The 15,167-nt window shown below is 31.8% G+C and overlaps 2 protein-coding genes across 2 annotated transcripts; one reads left to right on the top strand and one right to left on the bottom strand.

Moving 5' to 3' along the window:
* The first annotated feature begins 498 nt into the window (after window positions 1-498).
* Window positions 499-1,486, top strand: LOC106441886 (PRA1 family protein B4). Its single transcript, XM_048775716.1, has one exon. It carries the CDS (start codon window positions 631-633, stop codon window positions 1,297-1,299), a length of 669 nt encoding a protein of 222 aa, XP_048631673.1. The 5' UTR covers window positions 499-630; the 3' UTR covers window positions 1,300-1,486.
* A 1,217-nt stretch (window positions 1,487-2,703) lies between these two features.
* On the bottom strand, window positions 2,704-5,502 carry LOC106438154 (protein DETOXIFICATION 44, chloroplastic). The gene is made up of 13 exons (XM_013879230.3): window positions 5,197-5,502; window positions 5,018-5,127; window positions 4,793-4,945; window positions 4,589-4,710; window positions 4,371-4,506; window positions 4,157-4,253; window positions 3,953-4,053; window positions 3,722-3,885; window positions 3,580-3,651; window positions 3,377-3,493; window positions 3,201-3,296; window positions 2,983-3,104; window positions 2,704-2,897 (listed from the first exon to the last, which is right to left on the bottom strand). Exons 1-13 carry the CDS (start codon window positions 5,412-5,414, stop codon window positions 2,837-2,839), a joined length of 1,569 nt encoding a protein of 522 aa, XP_013734684.2. The 5' UTR covers window positions 5,415-5,502; the 3' UTR covers window positions 2,704-2,836.
* Window positions 5,503-15,167: the final 9,665 nt, after the last annotated feature.

The following is a 15,167-nucleotide window of genomic DNA, read 5'->3' as shown; positions in this document are numbered from 1 at the left end:
AAACGTTAAGGTTATTTGGTATTGGTCATAAGAACTATCAAAACATGAGTACGTTTCAATCACCTATCCTACCATTTTTTTCTCTTTCAAATGCTTAAAAACATAGGAATTATGATTAATAAAACAATACAATAGATTTTTAAAATGATTGCAGCTTCTTTTTTTCAAAAGACTTAATCTCTTTCTTACAATATTTATGATATCTATGTTATAAAAAACAAATTATGATAATTTAAACTACTCTCTTTGTTTTTTAACAATTGCACAAATTTAATAATCATCAACTTTTCCATAATTTTGAAAAAAAATACAATGTTCTCAGTCACCAGACAAAAACATTGAACCTATGATCGTAAATTAAAATATCTATACACTTTTCCGCGCGTAGCGCGGAGAAAAACTCTAGTATTAATAAAAGTGAAACGAAAAAAAAGAAAGAAAAATAGCAAGAAAATAAAATAGTCACGCGTATATTGTCGGTGAACCGTAGCTAGGAAGGAAAGAAGAAGGTCAACAATCTCCTCTCCCATATATATATAATTCTCCTCTCCTTCCCTCTCTTTAATTACTTGTCACGTTTACGTTCTCTCATTCATCTCTCAGATCTGCCAAACTCTGACAACAGCAACAATGGCTTCCGCATCTCCTCCCACCCTCCCAATCTCCAACCCCCAAACCGTCCCCTCCGCCGCCGCCCCTTCCTCCCTCGAATCCCAACAACCCCCCCTCGCCACCCCCGCCTTCCGCGCTTTCATCAACCGCATCTCCGAAACCGTCTCCAACGGCCTCTCCCAGCGCCGCCCCTGGTCCGAGCTCGCCGACCGCTCCGCCCTTTCCAAGCCCGAGTCCATCTCCGACGCCGCCCTCCGCATCCGCAAGAACTACTCCTACTTCAAGGTCAACTACCTCGCCGTCGCCACGGCCATCGTCGGCTTCTCCCTCGTCACGCACCCCTTCTCCCTCGCCTTCCTCCTCTGCCTCCTCGCCTCCTGGCTCTTCCTCTACCTCTTCCGCCCCTCCGATCAGCCCATTGTTCTCCTCGGCCGCACCTTCTCCGATCGCGAGACGCTCGGGTGCTTGATCTTGTTCAGCATCTTCGTGGTTTTCCTCACGGACGTTGGATCTGTGCTCGTCTCGGCTGTGATGGTTGGTGTGGCGTTGATCTGTGCTCATGGTGCGTTTAGGGCTCCCGAGGATCTTTTCTTGGATGAGCAGGAGCCGGCTGCTACTGGTTTCCTCTCGTTCCTCGGCGGCGCTGCGTCTTCCGCCGCGCCTGCTGTCATCGCCGCTCGCGGGTGATGACAATGCGGATCGTGATGGGCTCAGATCTATATCTTTTTGTTTTGTTTTACTTTTTTCGAAAGATCTTCTCCATATGATTCGTTTGTTCAATCGATACTTTAGGGTTTATGAATCTGAAAAGTTGTGAGATCTGCATTAATGTTTTTGTTCTCTTGTTGGCATTATATAAATATGTTTTACCTCTTTTCTTTATCTTTTACCTCTCTTCAACCTTTTGGCTCTAATTGTGATTTGTTTCATCTCCAAGGATCTGAGTTTGTGTTCTTGTTCGATCTGTTTATTGGATCGTGTCACTTACGCATGTATAAAAGTTGAAAAGACTCAAACTTGGATGCATCTGTACGCAAATGTTCGATCCGAAGTTTTCGTTTTTAAAACGCATTACAAGAAGAGATGATAAAAGAAGGATCTTTAAGCTGTATTTCCTTCACTGATTGCAAACTTCTAAGACCTCATCAGAGTATAGGAGGTTAATTTAAAATTCACGGTCGGTGAAATGCTTCCCGGTGAGCAGAACAGTTCGTATATTGTGTGGACTAACACACACGTTGGCGTGAAATCGCCACGCGCATGTATGTATTTGCCTTATTGGGTGGCGTCCATTTTGATAGAGAAATGGGCTAAAAACGTTTTTGGGTTCAAGTAGATGAGATGCACAAAAAAAAAACATGATTCAATCTTAGGTTTGTTTCATATAACAGCCAAGTCTTGAACATCTGAGTTTTCTTCAATCCGGGCCCAATATTCACTTTCTTTACCCACGTCTTGGCTTACTACTACTCTTGGAGGTTGATTGTCTTTTAACCATATGTCCATATCTGCTATGGGATATGCAATTCAATGACTTATCACAGATTGTTTTCAAAAGTGCGCATGTTGGGATTGGGAAGAGTCCAATCAATGTCAAATATTTAACTGTCTGTAACAAGATTTTCAACTTCATCACATAAAGTTTGGCCGCTGTAAATTTTTTTGGAGTTTGGGATGAAGACAAGTCTATATCATAAAAATGGAACATGTAAAAGTGGTAGCTTGTGCCAAACGCCAAACCACCTTGTAAAGGAAAGCTCTCTGGTTAAAGTGAATTGCTACCAAAGATTTATGTAATTAGGTGACAATCCACCTTAATTGATATGTTATGGTTTTGATACACGCACCAATATGTCATTTTCCACCAAACAATAAAATATTGTGAAACTCAAAGTCTTAGTCGCAAAGAAATATACTATAAGCTGCTGCTGCTAATGGGTGCACCTCCTTATTTATCTTTGCATTTGTGCTCTCTCTGATTAAAAGAAGCTTCTTCTTCAAGGAAACTCTCTATTTGGCTGCTTCACAATTGTATTACAACAATGCAATTAAATCAAAGGAACTAACTTTGATATATCTCTCACAGTCTAATATTCTTAAAGAAGAAACTTTTTATGCATCAATTATTCTGTAGAACTTTAGCTTTTACATTGTTAGGTCAATTTATTTTTCATTATCTTAATGTGTCACATTTCAATACCGCAAAAAAATGTTACACGTGGACTTATTCTGGCTTATCTGGAGCTAACCACAACATTTTCCATGGACCGGTTCTTGTCCCCAATCTGAAAAAAACATGACAACAACAGTCCTTAAAGAGAAGTTGTTTTAAAGTAATTGAAAACTAGAGTGGTCTGTTTGTTTCGTTACCTCCAGGCTCCGGCAACTAACCGCAACGCCATGAAGATGAACAAACCCGTCCAAATCCCGGCGAGGCCATACGTTGGTGCAGCCAGAAGCATGACCAAGGAAGATATGAATCCAGCAATCACCTGTTCCAAAACGACAACTAATCAGTCTTTTTTTGTAGGTGGGTGGGTGTAAAGGGAAACAAAACACTCCTACTGATGAAGAAGAAAGAGAGAGACCATAGCGTAAGCGGCAAATCCAAAGTCAGAGACTCCATAATAAAGCCCATCAAGAACAAACGCTATAGCATTCACCGGTTGAGATCCAGCCACAAACTGCATTCATATAACATTCAAACTTGTCTTAAGACTAACCCTTTTGAAACTTTAAGGAGTTGTAAAAGATAAGATCTTACTAAGGTCCCTGACAAAGCAATCTTCAGAACTTCTGAATCCGTTGTGAATAAGCTCGAAAATGGTTCAAATCCAATGAACAAAACAGCAGCCAAACCAGTTCCAGTTGCTAAACCTACCTGCTCAAGATCCAGAAAATGTTGCGGTTCTTGTATACATATATCAATCAGGAATCACATAAACAAGGGAGCTAGGGAACACGAACTTGAAGGACTCCAAAGAGAACTTCCCGAGCTTGTTTGTACTCTCCTTGTGAGAAACTGGTCGCAAGCAGACTCTGAATCAAGGGGAAGAACATTTTAGTGAATACTTTTCCACAATTCATAAATGATGTATCTTATTAAGACCTGTGCAGCAATGGCTAAAGCATCGGTGAGTAAAGAGACAGCCAACCAAATCTCCAAGCAGATTTGATGTCCAGCCATTTGAGTAGGTCCCTTCTGAGCCACTAACGAAGTAGCCAACGTGAATGGGACAAGCAGCGCCACCGTTCTACCAATCAGAAGCCCACCTAAGCATGAATCAATACACTATCATTCTGAATCGTTTAAAGAAACTCATACAATTTGTGGAGATACCTGATTTAAGGTACTGGTTGGCTCTGCCCACTTGGATTTGAGGAGAAAGCAAAACCACATTCTCATTCAACTTCCACAGAAGTATAAAAGCAATCAAGTACCTGTAGAAACATTTTCACAAGTGAGAGAACAATAATAAGCCATGAATCAAAGACAAGACGAGTCTATTAAAGTATCAAAAGTTTACCACATTTTTGGACGTACTCAGAAATCACAGTAGCAGCGGCAGCACCAGAGATACCAAAACCAAGAACAAATATCAGAATAGGATCCAGTATCGCATTAAGCACGTTCCCCGCAACTGTCCATACATAGTTTACCACATCAGAAACAGCTAATGTGATTGTTAATATGATTGTAAATGTTTTGTCACACTTCTATATTCAGACAAAGAAAAGATGAATGTTGCAATACTTGCCAACGGCATATAGAGGCGTTGTAGTGTCCTTGAAACCTCGAAAAGCTCCTTGCGCAGCCAATGCAACTACAATTGGAGGTGCACCATACGCTCTAAGTCTTAGGAACTGCTCTGCTGGTATTCTCATCGGTGAATCCTGATTAAAAAAAAGAGATCACAAACCACTTACAAAACTGCAAATATAGATAGCTAACAAATGATCCAAATGGTAAACATACAAAAGGTATAGCCATGATGTCCATCAAGTAATCAGACCCAAGAGATAGAGCAATCGCTTCTGCGATACCAACACCAGCTGCAAGAACCAACGACGTTGACACAGAAGGCAACACTTTCTTTCCTTTAAACACCAAAACAACAGACTCAAAAATCAGAAAACAAAACATATCAATAATCTTTAACTAAGTACTACAAAACACTACTGGTTTCAGTAGAATCTTTATCATCCTTAGCAGCAATGGCCTGCTCTTCCGCAACAAACGATGTAGTCACATTCAGCAACGGGACATTGAAGAGCTTAGACACCAAGTTAAACACAGAAACCGAGACTCCTACTGCAGCTAACTCCGCAGAGCCTGTCACATTAACCAAATAGAGTTTTCATTAACAATGTTAAAAACCAAAGAAAATCAAGTTCAAGACTTTACCAATGTGTCCGACAAAAGCTGTGTCGACAAGAGATGTAATAGGATCAGCGGCCAAAGCTAACGCCGCCGGTAACGCAATCGACATAATCTCCATTCCGATATTACCAATCCTGAACACCAATAAAACAAGATATTAACTTTACAAGTTAGGAAGGAGTAACAAGAGCATATAAGCTTACCCATGTTCCGGTTTAGGATCAGGATCCGGTTCGGGAGATTCCACTATGTTCTGTATATTTTGAGGAGAGGAGTTCTTAGAAGAAGCTGCTACGACGGGAGATTTGAAGTGGATTCTTGGTCGAATCGATGGATTAGGATTACGAGGAAGATCGCGAAGTTGGAAACTTGAGGCTGATCGAAGAGGGGAGAGAGAGAGGAACGTCGCGACCGCCGCCATTACAGAGAGAGAGAGTAAGACAGAAAGTCTCGGCGGAGGGGAAGAAAGAGAACCGCATGTTCTTTATCTAATAGTACAACTACTGTAGTAACTGATTAAACGGTCGGAGGAGAGGAGTTGAAATATTTTTAAGCATGGGCCTCTTATGGGCTTTTTCATGCATTCTTTCCTTGCAAGTGTGAGTTGTGTACGTGTAGGTTTTTTTTGCTTCTTGTATTGTATCAATTTAGATAACTGTTATAATCTGAAATCTGAGTGTCTAAACCAAATCAAGATAGTTGAAATGGGATATCGTTAAGATATGTGAATCGTTCTCATTGTGTTTGTTTGTAGCTCATATCACTTTTGTTAACCTATTCTATTCAGAGAGATAATGCCCTTCTAATTCTCTGTTTCAACCTAGACAATGAACTCAAAGGTACAAATTCCTAAAATATGAGCACAAAAACCCAAAAAAATATACAGGGAACTGAGGACAAAGAAGATGATAAGAGAGGAATGAATAATGCATACATTTTTTCAGTTGATATTTGTAGTCATATGACCAACATTAATTAGTTTGTATAAGAGCATCTCCAAAAGACACTTTATAATCCAAATATGAAAAAAAAAATCTTTAAAAATAAACTTCAAAACTTTAAATTGAAACTATACTAGTGGTATTCCGGCGCTACGCGCCGGGTTTGTATGTTTTATGTTCTAATGAGTTCAATATTGTTTTTGTATCTATTTGTTAGTGGTTAATGATAGTAATATATTACTTTGTTTTGAAGTTAAAGTTTAAGAGAAATATTGTAAGTGGTTTTCTGATCGATTCAATAAAAATAGAATAAATATGTTTGTTTTGTGATTATCTTGTTTGAATGAAAATAATAATTATTTTATCCTCTTAATAACAATCGTCGCATGTTTTGTCAATGTCATGGATGTGGCAATCTATTAAGGGTTTCACTGTAGATATACTGATTAATAATTATTTTGTTTTTATTTTGAATCCAATAACTGATTTTTTTAATCATGGTCCAACATTGATCGGACCTGAATTAACTATTTTATGAGAATAGCTAAACCTTCTAATTCTCTGTTTCAACCTAGACAATGAACTCAAAGGTACAAATTCCTAAAATATGAGCACAAAAACCCAAAAAAATATACAGGGAACTGAGGACAAAGAAGATGATAAGAGAGGAATGAATAATGCATACATTTTTTCAGTTGATATTTGTAGTCATATGACCAACATTAATTAGTTTGTATAAGAGCATCTCCAAAAGACACTTTATAATCCAAATATGAAAAAAAAAAATCTTTAAAAATAAACTTCAAAACTTTAAATTGAAACTATATATTTGAAGTTTCATTACTCAAAATTTCGAATTTGAAGTTTCATATTTTTGTTTGCATTTTGGTTTCTAATTACACATTACATTTATGATTCTTAAATACCTTCTCGTTTATCATTTTAATCCTTCAAATTTTTATATCTCATAAACATTTCATTTTTTATAAATTTAAATTTTACACATAAATTAAATAACACTTTAAAATAAGATTTAAATATTTTAATACTAGATTTAGACAATAACAATACACAAAGGAAATTTAAGAAAAAAAGCTTTAGAAAGTTACACGAAGACATAACTATTACAAAAATTTAATATACAACACAAATAGTCAGGTAAATTTGATGTGGAACTTCTAAAATCTCCAAAATATCATCCAAACAAGTTTTGTGTAATCGAAGATGGTTGTTGTTGTTTTTTTTGATGTATTTTTGTACAATTCTTTCATGTTCATATCGAATGTATTCACGAGTATAAATATCATAGATAAAAGTTAAGTTTTTAGCAATATTTTAATTTTTCACTTTTACTTTCTTGTTCAAAAGTATTAATATCATCTGATTTCAATAATTTTTAACTCGTAATCCTTAAATTAAAAAACAAGAGAAAGTCATTTTTTACTTCGAAATACACTAATTGATCATATGTGTATTACGAAAATAATTTTATGGAATAATATTATATTTTGCATGAGGTTTAATATTAATCATCTATTTATATTTAAAATTTTATATTTGAATGTAATATTTTATTAATTAATATTGTTATAATTATTTTATATATGTGCTAGTTATTTAATTTCTTATGAATTTAAATTAATTATGACAAATGTAAAAACCGTAATAAGCTTTCATGTATTTAAAACTTCAAAATAAAGTGTGTTTTTAGATGCTCTAAGTGGGGGAAACAATCCTAATAAGTGTTCATGTAGTCACAACCTATTAACAAAATCAAATTTTGAATATGTATCTGGAATCTCCTCGGAATGCATTTTTTTTTTTTTTTGCTGAAAACCTCGGAATGCATTTTCACGAAATATAATAGTATCTTATAAGAATATATACATATTAATAATATAAATATCAGCCACGTTTGTACCATTTAGCAGAGTTGAATTTGATTGTATGCCTTATAAAATCATAGAGGACTTTATTATAAAAAAAATACAGTAGCTTAGTAAAAAAAATACAGGAATCATCATAGTGGACGTACACGAGTAAGGCAGCGAATTGAAGCCACCTTTTATTTCTCATCGTGAATTGGGCAAATGTTAGCAGCGTTCGTTAAAAGAAATAAATAATAATAGAGATTGCGACGCCGTGCAGCATCAGCAGAGCAGCTTTACATGACTTGCGGTCCCAGTAAAATGTGCAGAACAAGACCTATCTTTTGAGTTCATTTACTCTTCCAATGCCTGATTATGAACGTATACAGCAAAAAATCTATACCAATATGGCAACATCATATTACATATATATATTACATATATATTCTATTATAACTAGATACAAAACAATATTTACCTATTTGTAAATGATTTTACATTTTTTCTCATTTTTAATTAATTTTAACCATTTCATTTATTAATTTTTCAACTAATTTAAAATAATTTATTACAAAAGTACAAAACAAACTTACATATTTTAAATATTTTATTACATTTTTACATATATATTTTTTATTCATTCAAAGTATTTCATTAATTGTATTTACCACAATAATTTATCATTTATTTTATGTATTAATTATAATAATTTCAACATGTTTGAATGAAATTGTTTCATTAGTGACAAAAATTCAAAATAGTTAAAAGCTTTTTATTTGTTAACATAAGACCTTGTTAACATTATAATCATTGGACTTTCTTGCACAACAAATAATACCTAATTAAATGCACAATAACTCTTTATTTAATTCACACCCCATCTTAAAAAATATTTATCTCTTATTCAACTTTATCAATAATGTAAGGTGTGGAGGTAATTATATACCAGGATCTATTTCTCCTTCGTTTGTTTTATAAAATAAAATCTGTAATATCATTGATTACCTTTACTTGAAGAATTTTGTTATGACATTACTCGTTTGTCAGACGTTTATAAAAAGAAAATAACGTATTAGTATCAGAGGTTATAAAACCGGTTCCATGTTGCTTATCAGATTTGGTTTAGTTTCAGTTGTGTCTAAGCTCTATCGTGTGCACACATTTTACAATAATGAATGAATTTGATGATTCTGTCAGTAAGTTTAGTAAATGATTTAGTTTGATTTTTTAAAAGTTAATTCGTTCTTAATTTCTATAATATCTTCATGCATATTTTCTTCCTATCAAGCCTTTTTTTTAACACTCAAAAAAGAAAACCTGATAGGAAGAAAATAGTAGAAACATTTCACAGATTTGTTTTTTTTTTTCAGAGTAAAAACGCTACCGAAAATAGAGACTCTCTCTGTCTGACTGTCTGCTGTTCATCCATAACTATATATGATAATGCATGGTTCTTTTGTGGTACTTGGAAACGTTTTTATTTTATCAAAGGTTCCATTAGTTAATGAACTCTTTCAGACTGTATAATATAGTAATTTACATCTAACTGTACATGTGGTTACCCAACGTTTGGTAGCAAAAAGTCACTGGACTCACAAGACAAACTAAATAGTTCACAAGCTAGTTTTAAGCGAGAGAAGTGTAGACTTTGTTCATATAGAGAATAAATATTCAGTTTCAACTAGGTTTGTTCAACATGATAATATAAATTTAAAATATAGTGAAAAGACTGAAAGGGAAACCTATGAGGAAGATAAATGTAACTGCGTATATGCATGTTAGTCCACGTGGTTCATGCAGCAGAGCATATATGTTCCTCACTTACTTAGCCTGGCCCCAACCACAGGCACTAAAGTAAAACCTAATAAATCTAAAAGAAAAAGAGAAAAAAAAATATTTATGATATTGCAGCTGTGGCTAGAAAATATAAGACTATTTGTTTTTGTCAAAAAAAAGGTAAGAATATTTGTATATAAACGATAGGATTTCACCCTTTTGCAGAATGATTGGTTTAGAAAGTTTGGCTCGACACTAATCAAAGTTTTATTCTTACCAAAACGGTAGTAACAACACTACACGTCGGTGGCTGAGTTTCACCGGATAAAGAGGCCAAAGAAGAGATCTTTTCTTTTCTCTTCATGATTTGTTTTAGAGACTAATTTTCTTTTATAAAACAAAAAAGAAAGGAAATAAGATACTCTTATGTTAATTTCTTTGAGACCCTAAGCTTGATTATGAAATTTAGCTGTCTCTCTAAAGCATTGTAGTAAGAAGAGCCAATGAAACTCAGGATGGACAGCGCCAAAATATCAATTTGAATGAGATGATGATGATGGCGCTATCCCTCCTGAGCTTTACAGATTCTTCTGTACTTTCTTTTTCTGTTGTTAAACATTAAAGATATTAGAGGGCAAAGTGAAGCTAAGAAGATGGGAATGAGGATAGAAGAAGGTGAAGAGAAAGTGTTATTTATAGACAGAAGATAAGAGTTTAAGGAACTTGGGTTCAAAGGAAACACACGTCACCTTCTCTCCGTTGAACGTGAATTAGTTCCTTTGCATATTCTAACAAATATATGTATATATATTATTAAGTAATCACTTTCGTAATTATTTTGCATATTCTTTTTCGTAATAATTTCACTTCTGAAAGTTCTTTAGTATTAAATTTCTTTCTTGTTGGGAAAGTATTATCTTATAGTAATATTTGTACTCGATAGTCCATATGTGATTTATTATCCCGTATCGTTTGTTTGTCTTTATTTTTCAGGTCCTTTGATTCACAGAAATGAAGGAAAACTAATTCATGAAATGCATTATAAATGCTTTTGTCGAAAAATTTATAGATGCATCTATAATGTAGATTGTATAATACTACGTGCTATCAGACTCAGTGCCGTGCGAAGAATTTTAGGGGCCTAAGGCGAGTTCTAAAAATAAACTTATTTACAACGTAATGAAAATAATTTTCTAATATGATATATTATTTTCATCAAATACACAAGTCTAATATTGAAAAAGAATAAGTTTATAACGTAAATATGTTATATTATGTCATATAGAAAAAATACAAGAATTCACAAAATGAGTTAATTAATTTTCGTAGAAATACTTTTTTTTAAATAAGTCTAAACCACTAGACTAGAAATTATTTTAAATTTTGGGACCCTAAAAACAGTCATATTAATCGGGGCCTGAGGCGAATGCCTTTTTCAATACACTGTAGGCACGCCTCTGATCAGACTATCCCGGACTTTAAGTGAATATATATCAATATATTAACAATAATTTAATGAAATTTTCAGTGGCCCAAAAAGCTGTATATATCATTTGAAAAATGAAATTCGATTAAACCCTATGAAAAGAATAACACTTGCTGATCTTACCAGTACATGCATAATGCCTTTCCTCGGTCGGTATTATATCTATTTAGCGCATATTACTGAATATCATTGAAGCGAGATTCAAAATATCCGACCCTATTCACATTTGCAAACTACGTACAAGATTTTTTTTTTGGGTAAAATTCTACGTACAAGACTTCACAATATTTTTTTAATTTATTGTGGGTAACATATAGTTTACTATTTTAAATATGCAGATACTTTTTCCTGCAATACTACAAACTATTGCAAATATAAGCATAACAATTAACAAGAGTTAATAGTTAGATATTTTAGGTGGATATAATATATATCAGAGGTACAATTCTTGCCAAATAGGTAAGTTTCGTTTTTGAACGAAAAAAATAAAAAATTGCCAAATAGGTAAGTTTCTGGTTAAATAATGGTGAAGTGCCTTTCGCATAAATGTTTACCAAAATGATTAACGAATGTCGAAACTTTTACTTTATCTTTTAAGATTGTCAAGCATTCCTGCCGACTACGGTCGGAAGTCAAATACGTATTCACTTGGTTTCAAAAGATATATTATGACGATCATTGACGGACAAGAAGACCGTACAAAATTATTTTGACTTTTACCATATTTACACCTGTCTATATATTCAGTATATAAAAAAAATGGTAAACTAATTCTCCGGAAAAAGAATGTGAAAAATTCTGGTAGCCACACACGTAGAAATATACGGATTCGAATTCAGATTTTTTGAAAATCCACGGAACCCTTAACCACTCGATTACAGACGCGTGGTTCTATATTCAGTATATATATATATATATATATATATATATATATATATTTGATTCTAAGCATTTAAGATAATTAACTTACAAAAAAAGTGCCTAAGTTATACATACTGGCACGCCGACATATCTGTAATTTATTTATGCTCTAACAAAAAAAATATTTCCAGCTAAATTACAAATTACCTAAATTACGAAGTGCATCTTGAGAAAAGAACTAACTTACAAAATGACCTAATTTTAATGATTCTGTCGAATGAAATAGATACCTAACAAAATGTCTATGATAAAAATTTGTCATTTAACAATTTATATATTTTTAATGAAATATTGGTTACGCCGGCCGGCTCATATAATTTGACCTTTCATTACAATTGAAAACTTGAAACACATGCGCTAATTTTTTTCTTCAAATACATCAAAATTTCCTCCTACTAAAGTTGTGATGGATGGCTCTTTTTGTTTAAGTAAGATGAATTTTAACTTTGTATAATTTCAAGTACTAGTCAAAACTTGAATGTATGCTAATGATTTGATTTTAATATATATGTTAAGAAGACTTGAACGATTTACATTGAAGTTACGAAAGCGGTGCTACAAATTAAATGTAGGGAAATATGTATGGTAGCTTAGTAAGTACTATACATGGAATATATAAATATAATACGTCTATTTGAAAGGAGAATTAAAATGACTCTTGGAAAGCACTTGCGTTACTATCATTGTAAAAGCTTAGATATGCTTTTGAGTTTAATCATAAAATGTATATTTAATGCTGTTTAATTATGCTATTCTAAAATATAAAAAATACTATAATTTTATCTCTTTTACGAAGATGCACTGTATGAAACTCATTTTTTTGTTGAAACCTTTATCTGAACTAAAGAATCTTCCACAACCATAAAACATATTTTCATAATTTCAATAGAGGGATAGTGGTTTACAGTTTTACATCCATCTGTATTTTAAAGAAAGCTTCCTAAGCTTTTGACCTCCATTCAGTTCCTTATTCTAAAGATTTTTTCTTTTCAAACTTACTATATTCTAAAGGTTATAAGGCTGAATTTACGAACCATAAATGGGTTACAGTATATGATCGGAACGGATTATATATCTTTTGTCTGAAGTTGCTTTCGGTTGGATTTTCCGTAATTTTAAAAATCTGCAATTAAAAATTATATGTATTTTGAGATATCAAATAGAGTGCCCAAATCAGTCAAAATTTTGTTTTTCCGCGAACTTTAAGACTCGTGATGTTACAATTTATGAAGCTTAATTTTGGGGGTAGTGACCTTTCAGTTTGTTCGGATGATACTTTGACTAAGGGAATGACTGGTTTTTCCGCTACCATCCATAAACGCATCTTTTACGGTTGTTAACGGTTGTTGGCGTTTTGCAATAATCATTCGAACCGTTCTAAAACTCATAAATGCAAAAGCTGGTTCCAGCTAGCGGTTGCGGGATGATAATTCGTTTTTTAAACAATATAAATACAAAAATAAAAATAAAAATTTTAAATTAGAATTATAAAAATACTAAAATATATCTATTATATTTTTAAATAAAAATATTTTCTATAAACTTTTAAAATTTAAAACTATAACTTTCAAAATATAATTTTTATATTATTATAATATTATGATTTTTGATATTTTCATAATAATATAAAATATAAATATTGTTAATTATTATTTAACTGCTGCTGCATTTGATAGTTAACCAGTCATAAGTATTCCGCAAACGCACCAATTTTTAACCGTAAAACCAGTCGTACAAATCTCTTAAAACTGCTAGAAACCGCAACCATCCGCATCCGCAAACTCCCGCAACCGTAATTGCTGCGTTTGAACCAGTCAGACCCTATATGTTAGTGATTGACGATTGACAAAGATTCTGGTCATTCTAACCCTTAATATTTTATTATTTGATTTTGAATTAACTTCAGTTATATGAGAGAGTAATCACCACAGCATAAAAAATAAAATAATTGCAATATATTAAAAAAAATCATATGAGGTTCCCAAAACTCGTTCTAGATTTAAACTCAGACGTCCGTGCGGATATTTTTTTATTTTATAAATATATTTTATATTATTACAAATGTTTTAGATATATAACTTTCATTTTAGTGTTATATATTCTGTAACTCTATAATATTATTGTTTATATTACATATTCAACATTATCAATACATAGTGATTTTTTTGGTACATATTACTTTGGTATTAATTTTTATTACTTACTAATATATTTCCAAGTTATGTACGATAAAATAACAATCCGAAATAATCAAATAGAGAACCTCCTTCAAAATATTTGTTTTATTTAAATTTATACATTTTGCATATAATACATTTTTAAAATTTATTTATTTATATTATAGAAAATAAATATGTTTAAGATAATTTATATTTACATGTTGTGTTTAAAAATATATTTCAACTCATATCATTTTAGTATTTAACGGAAATTATAGTAAAAACACTGTTTTGTTTAATAATATAGTCCTATTATTTTAGTAAATTTTATACATAGTAGCATCTATCATATTATTTTATTAAATTTTATTGATATATGATATTTTACAACATATATAATTTGTTTTTTCGTGATGCATTTCAAAAAGTTATTCCTTATTATCTATGATTTCATCTTTTGTAAAATTTGAAATATTTTCATTGAGTTTGAATATTTATTTCAAAATTTTATAATTTTTTCAAGAAAACTTTGGAAAATTATATAACTATTTTTGAGTTTGGAAGATTAGAAGAATTTTAATTTCTTTTGTTTACTACATTAATATATTATTTTATAAAAATATTTAAACTTTTGGTAATATTTTCTAAAATTTCTGAACATATTTTGTTATGACAAATAAAAATAAAAATAAATTTATAAATTTTATTTGTCATTAATATTTTAAATGAATTATTAAAATTTCATAGTTTTTAATAACATATTTTTAAATTAGTATATGAACTAAAGGTTATTATATACTATTATATTTTTGTATATAAACATTTTAAACAATATATTGTTGAGAGTTATAAAATAAATAAAAAGATAATATATAGTTGTAGACATAAGAGTTTAACCTAAGTTAATAAATTTTTTTTTGTAAAATATATTATATAGTTTATGAATTTTAACCCATTTTAATGATGAGTAATAATTTATTTGAAATGAAACAATTAAAAAATAAAATTTGTTGATTTACCTAT

Source organism: Brassica napus, chromosome A3 (genome assembly GCF_020379485.1).
Source record: "Brassica napus cultivar Da-Ae chromosome A3, Da-Ae, whole genome shotgun sequence".
Lineage (NCBI taxonomy): Eukaryota > Viridiplantae > Streptophyta > Magnoliopsida > Brassicales > Brassicaceae > Brassica > Brassica napus.
This window is presented reverse-complemented; position numbering and strand designations above follow the sequence as displayed.

Bases quoted from the DNA above. Each gene is read 5' to 3' on its own strand.
- LOC106441886 (XM_048775716.1), top strand. From the start codon at position 631: ATGGCTTCCGCATCTCCTCCCACCCTCCCAATCTCCAACCCCCAAACC.
- LOC106438154 (XM_013879230.3), bottom strand. From the start codon at position 5,414: ATGGCGGCGGTCGCGACGTTCCTCTCTCTCTCCCCTCTTCGATCAGCC. The intron at 4,711-4,792 runs GTAGTGTTTTGT...TGGTGTTTAAAG, and splicing joins TAAAGATTCTACTGAAACCA to GAAAGAAAGTGTTGCCTTCT. The intron at 4,507-4,588 runs GTATGTTTACCA...TTTTTTAATCAG, and splicing joins ACATCATGGCTATACCTTTT to GATTCACCGATGAGAATACC.